General features: G+C 39.0%; 1 protein-coding gene across 2 annotated transcripts; it reads left to right on the forward strand.

The window, feature by feature from the left end:
• The first annotated feature begins 955 nt into the window (after window positions 1–955).
• Window positions 956–5,044, forward strand: SMIM30 (small integral membrane protein 30). 2 transcript variants are annotated; one of them, XM_088834546.1, is made up of 3 exons: window positions 956–1,014; window positions 1,370–1,453; window positions 1,912–5,044. In XM_088834546.1, the coding sequence occupies exon 3, from the start codon at window positions 1,943–1,945 to the stop codon at window positions 2,120–2,122; it is 180 nt and encodes a 59-aa protein (XP_088690672.1). In that variant the 5' UTR covers window positions 956–1,014; window positions 1,370–1,453; window positions 1,912–1,942; the 3' UTR covers window positions 2,123–5,044. The 2 variants fall into 2 exon arrangements, with proteins under 2 accessions (XP_088690672.1, XP_088690675.1); XM_088834549.1 differs by having other exon boundaries at window positions 991–1,014; window positions 1,373–1,453.
• Window positions 5,045–6,701: the final 1,657 nt, after the last annotated feature.

A 6,701-nucleotide genomic window follows, 5' to 3' on the forward strand; every position in this document is an offset into this window, starting at 1 on the left:
CTTTGCTGTCAGTCCAGAGATTATTACAGTGTAAGAAAAAAGATGACCAATAGTAAAAACATTACAAGCCAATTACAGGCACTGAACCGAAATATACCTTCTGTGTCTGAGAGACTGAATCAGAGGGACTAAGCCACATCATTAATAACTGATAATTTCCTGGGTGCCAAATAAATTTTCTAGTCAGTAAATGAGAGTTCAGAAGACTGGGTGACTAGAAAGGTTCAGTAAGGATTTCATAGATTAGATTGCAAGAAAGCCTTTCAGAAATGCAAATAATTTATCCTTATGACTTAAAAGTCATAATTTACAACTTTCCATATTTGGGGATATTCAGGGTGGGTATCACAAACACATGAGTGAGAAGTCTCTAAAGTGTACCATACACTGCACTCCTGAATGGGTAAACTCAGAACTCTAGAACCTGAATCCGAGCTCCTAAGAATGTTTAACTTGTTTTTCCTTAAACTCCCTGTTTTTCCCTACAAACGTATGAAACACTTTCCAAAACGTCTTATTAATCATATTTTCCCCCACTGCTTAAAAAGAATTAACAAATGTCATAAGACAGATGATTGTGTCAAAGAATTCCCTCCTTCAAAAATGTTAGAAGCTGCTAGTTTAAATGTATCTGAAAGAGATGGCTTTGTTCCGATGATCTCTTCAGACAGGTGCATGCCTTTCAGTCAAAGGACAAAAATTCTTGTGTGTCTTGAAACCTTGAACAGCATTAAAAAATAAAAGAAAAACACTTGCTGTCATTCTTTGACCTTTTTTTCCAGTTAGCTTCCGTACAAATACACTACACCACTTTACCAGTAACAGGCTTGGCCACGTGAGGAAACCCGGGAGCTCCCTCCTCCGCGCCACCGGTCAGCGCGACCTTCATCCCGCAACCAGTTACATGGAAGCGCGCCGGAGAATCCTGGGAGTTGTGGGTACTGGGCATTGTGGGAAATGTAGTTTGGAGACTCCGCCCTGCTCACCATTTCTGTAATGGCTGCTTCCTTGAAGGTAATGTACGAGCTTGTCTCCGAAGGCTCCTTAACTTGCCCAGTATATTTGTCAAACGGGGCAAATTTGCACCTTGCCGGCCCAAAGCGGGGGTTGTTTTTAAAGTCTTACTTTCGAGTCCTGGAACGAACTTAGTTTTCGGTTGACTTTTTTTTTTTTTAAGCTTTTTCTTTATAGGCGAACTAACCAACTTTTAAATTTAGTTCCCGTTTGAACAAACTGTTTGTCTTTAGTTATTACCCATTCTTCTCCCTTCCGCACAACCTCCCCGCTCTGCACTGACTCTAGATGCCTCTTTAAAATAATAATAATTAGTAATGTGTAATTTTTAAATCCTGCTACGCCCCTCTGATAGTAGGCGCTGTCACGTGGAATCTCTTAGCCTCAGCATCCGGAGCTGCTGGAAGGGAGTCAGATAGAATAAGTACCGCTTTCTTTGGTAAGTTACTATTTCCCCATGACTTCACAGTTATATGTTGTTTGACTTTGCTAGATTTGTCTGCATTTCCTGGATGGGAGAGATCCTAAGAAAATGTAATTTTCACTCACTAGGACAATTTCCAAGTTAGTGTCTTGTGCATCATCATCTATTTTTCTTATGTTCTACTGTTCAATTTCTGTTTTGTTGATACCCACAGTGTTGGCGTTATACAGTGTGGAAAAATCGCTGGAGTCAGGAAATTATCATGAGAAAGGGAGATTAGCCTCAAATGACTATCTTTAATTACCATTTACTTCCCAAAGGTTCTTTCACTGTAAAATAAGATGAGTCTGAATATAATTTATAATCCCTAATTGAAAAGGTTGTATGAACTGTTACTTATCGTGTATTCATATTGTCATTTGAAAAGGTTGGAATTTTTAACGATGCTTTTTTTTCCATGTTTTAATTTATAGAAATCTTCACCCTACAAGAACCAGCCACATCATGATCTCAGTTTCAACACAGTTGTTCCTAGTCCTCTTTTCATTGCTTCTGGTGCTGCCTGTTGTTGAAGCAGTAGAAGCCGGAGATGCAATTGCTCTCTTGTTAGGTGTGATTCTCAGCATTACAGGCATTTGTGCTTGTTTGGGGGTGTATGCACGAAAAAGAAATGGACAGATGTGACTTTGAAGGGCCTCCTGAATCAAACCTTCCCGGGAAAACCTTTGTGCTATTGAGTTTCAGAACTGAGCTTTGGTGTCTGAAAGTTCCCAAGAAACAGTTAATAGAGAAGTTTCATATTATTGGTTATTTTCCTATAAAAAGAAACAAATTGATATACTGTGTTAAACGGAAAACAACATGTTTTTGTCACAACAGATAATGCACTGGAAAATGCCATCTGTAATTTGCATTTGCTGAAATTTGCATAAGTAATATTTCATAGCTTCAGAATTCTCAGTAAGAAGAAGAAAACTCTTACCCAGAATCCTAGGAAATTGCCATTATTCATTTATAATCACTGCCTCCTGCATCATTGAGTAATTTTTTCTCTATATTTTTATTGGATTTTTGTTTTGTTATCTCCCAAGTTAGTACTGTACCTAGACATTAAATACAGTTGGTCAGAAATTAAAACTTATCTCTGTGTGGGAAGAAGTTCAGAAAATGTATTCAATGTATCTAACATTGAAATGTAGAGAAGATTTAATGTAAAAAAAATACTTTATATTGACATTGAAATGGAGAAGAGATTTATTGTTTAACAAAAACAAAAAATGTTTATATTAACTGAGTAACATCTCCATGGTGAGAAGTACTATGTTAAGTATAAACCTATTATGTAAGTTAATTTGTGGTGTCCATTTCTGTTTATTTCAGACTGTTTTTATCTCCGTGAAGTTTTTATAAACTAAGTGGAGCTGAGTAGATGCCTTATGTTAACTGATGACTCCAGCTTTTAGAGATATAATCAGTGAAAAATGAGAAATGAGCAGCATCAAGGTAGGGAAGAGGCCCCTGGCAGAGAATCCACAGATGCAGAAGGCAAATGTTACAACATGTACTGATTTACACACAAGCCACATGAGGCATATTCTCCCCGTCCTTGCTACTTAAAGTGTCCTCGCAGCAGCAGTATCACCCTCAGTTCAGTTCAGTTCAATAGCTCAGTTGTGTCCGACTCTTTGCGACCCCATGAATCACCCTGCTGCTAAGCTGCTAAGTCACTTCAGTCGTGTCCGACTCTTAGTGACCCCATGGACCGCAGCCTACCGGGCTCCTCCGTCTATGGGATTTCCAGGCAAGAGTACTGGAGTGGGTTGCCATTGCCTTCTCCAAGGTGCCGCCCCCTCCACCCCACCCCCAACCAATTGGATCAGAATCTGCTTTTGTTTCAGGAACCAAGAATAACTTTATACACATTCAAATTTAAGAAGATTGCTCTAACTTGTTTGAATGCAAGGATCAAACAAGTTGATAAAAACCATTAGATTCCCAGGTTCCTCTCCTGGTTGCATTGTAGGTTGGGGTATGGAATTCTTTGTTTATAACAAGGGTCCACAGTAATTCCTTTGACTGTAGATACAGTCAACATGGAATTGTATGAATCAATTAAACTGCTGTGGGGTCTTAATGAAAGCAGGTAGTCACATTTTTTTTCTAAACTAGTGCATTATCCAATCTCTAGCTCTCCAGGTAACATTGGGAGCCTTAATTTTGATCAGAAAACAGGCAATAGCATCTAAAATCCTTTGTATTCTGAGCTGACCTGGCTTGCATGAAGGATTTGGTGGGGGGTACAAAGAATGAGGGACAGCCACACACTAAAGATAGAAACCACATGGATCTGTTTTTGTCATAGCTGTTTTGTTTTGTTTTTCCCACCAAAGAAAACAGTCTTTTATCTGATAAATTGGCTGTTATACATTGAGTAATAGAAATTTTTTAAAATTTTTATTGGAGTGTAGTTGATTTACAACAGAACTTTTTTGCATGTCTTTTTTTTTTTAAGATGGAAAAAGAAATGCAGATTGTGGGACAGTTTGTCCTATCTTTTATATACCAGCCTACTGGTATTGAGGTAAAGAAGCTGTTGCTGCATCCTTGTATGTATGAACTTTTCCATTGTCGTTGGAAGAAATCCTACCTAAAGTACAGGAAAGCCTGTTTTTGTCTTTACAGGAGGCTCACGTAGCATACCACAGTTCATAAAATGGCTTTAAAGGTAGGGGAAACCTAATGCTTTTGTGCGTGCTCAGTCATACCTGAATCTGCGACCCCATGGACTTTAGCCTGCCAGGCTGGGCTTCCCTGGTGGTTCAGCTGTAAAGAATCCATCTGATAGTGCAGGAGACGCAGGTTTGATCCCTGGGTCAGGAAGATCCCCTGGAGAAAGAAATGACAACCCACTCTAGTATTCTTGCCTGGGAAATTCCATGAACAGAGGAGCCTCAAGGGTTACAGTCCCTGGTGTGGCGAAGAATTAGACATGACTTAGCATTGGACAAAGACCATCAGTCATGCCCTACTCTGTGACCCCATGCCACTGTTGCCCTCCAGGCTCCTCTGTCCATGGGATTCTCCAGACGAGTACTGGAGTGGGTTGTCATTTTCTCTTCCAGGGGGATCTTCCCAACCTTGGAATCGAATCCATGTCTCCTTCATTGGCAAGTGTATTCTTTACCACTGAGCCACCTGGAAAGCCTTAAAATACATTTTAAATCACAGTGCATTGATTATTTAGTCACCAACAGGTAGTATTTTTTTTAATGTTCAAAATAAGATTACATGCAAACATTCTTTAATGAGCCTGTATTTCCACAAGTGCCTAAAAGAAATTAGAAACTGCCATTTTTTTATTTTCTCCTTAACAATAGAGAATTGTGAGGCGACTTTCAGTAATTTTGATGTATATGATGAGGAATACCTTCTCTAGTTCTTTTCTATCTAGGAGTATATGATTTTGCTTGAAAAGAGCAGAAATCTATGGTCGCTCTAAAGGTTTTGTGAGCCACCAGCTGTCTTGAGAATCTGATGAAAGCCATGATCGTTTCTCTAGAAAAATGCATATACATGCTGGCATCTTTTGATTAATTCCAGGGAGTTCACAGAGCTGAAGCTCATCTAGAAATCCCAAATTACAAAATTTGCTATTTCCTTTTTTTCTTTAGTTTCTTTATAATTCTGAGATTCTTTCACTTGCTCTGAGGGTAATACCTGCTATGGAGCAATTATAGGAAGAATGGGATTAGCAAATGTCCCCTGGGTGCCCAGCATAATTTATGGACATCTAGTAAATGTTCTGTACATATTAGCTTGGTTGAGTCAAGTTAAAAAGAAGACTCATAGCTAAAATCAGCAAGAAATGCTGGTTGCTGACCCATTCATCCAATGCCAAAAATCAATGCCTCTCCTGTATCATTTCTCTCTGGTGGTTTCAAGATGTTTTTTTCTCTTTTCTTAGTTTTTAAAAGGTGATGTAAATGTCTTAGCATAAATATCTTTGGGTTTATCCTGTTTGAGATTCACTTAACTTGAACCTATAAGTTTGTGTCTTTTCCCCAAATTTAGGTGATTTTTAGCCATTATTTTTTCAAATACTCTTTCAACCATATCTACTTTTTTCCTTCTGGAACTCTGCCTTATAACTGCCAGACAGAGGTAAAAGCCCTAGGGGAACCTCTTTACTCTTCCTTGCTTGCCGTCTGCTGACCCTGCAGGTAGGGTACCTTGTGGCTACTAGGAGGGAGTAGAAGTTCAGACTCCCTACATGGTCTCCTCTGGCCCATGGCCATGTCTAAGCACATTACATTTCTGGGTCGCCAGCTTTTCCAGTCCTCAGAGATCTGTGAGACAAAAAGAAAATCTAGAGAATTCATACCATATTTTCTGTTCTTGAGGTCACTAGTTAGTCTGCCGCCTTCTGAATTTTATATACATTTTATAAATAATATCTGAGATTTTTAGCTATATTTAGCAGTAGAAATAGGAAAAAAGAGACCTACTGCATCTTCCTGGAAGTCCAAGTCTCAGTGCATATTTAAAGAGTGGAGGAATAAAAGCACTAGGTAAACCATCGATTCAAGGAATTTTCACTCAGAGACCTTGGTCTCGTGATCACTCACATTTACCCTCCCCCTTTCACCCATCGAATAATATATTACTACTTTTTTTACCTGATAAGCTCAGTCAAGAATGCAGGAGTACAGATGAAGTTTACAAAATGATCTGTATCCATGCTTTGTCTCAGCATTACCAATGCAAATAGCAACTTTTTGAAAAAATCTACCAACTGTGAAGGAACCAGCCAGGCCTGGGAAATCTCAGTAGCTACATGTCACATGCACCTTCACCCTCTTAGGCTTTCTAAGCTCTGCAGAAGTTTGTCAAATGCCATGTCCAACTTTGAGTGTAAGAAAAGTGGTGTAGCTATATTAGCCTGTGGCACATAATGAAGGGAGAATTCTCTGAATAGGAGAGAATCTCCAAACCAATCTCTCCCCAGAGACACAGATCAGCCTCTTTGGTGGTATCACAATAGGGATTAAGAGCCCAAGCTCTGGAATCCAGTAGATCTCAATAGATAGCCAGATTCCATCACTTAAAATGTGATCTTGGACAAGTCAATTTCTTTTAAATTTCTGCCTCCCTATCTGTTAAAAGGGGAAAAATATTACTTTCCTCATAGATAGGTGAGGAATACATGAAATAAAGACTATATAAGACCTGGCATGCTGGATGTTGTTATAATTGATATTTGGAG

Source organism: Moschus berezovskii, chromosome 3, assembly GCF_049115385.1.
Source record: "Moschus berezovskii isolate FMDL1 chromosome 3, NW_MosBer_1.0, whole genome shotgun sequence".
NCBI lineage: Eukaryota > Metazoa > Chordata > Mammalia > Artiodactyla > Moschidae > Moschus > Moschus berezovskii.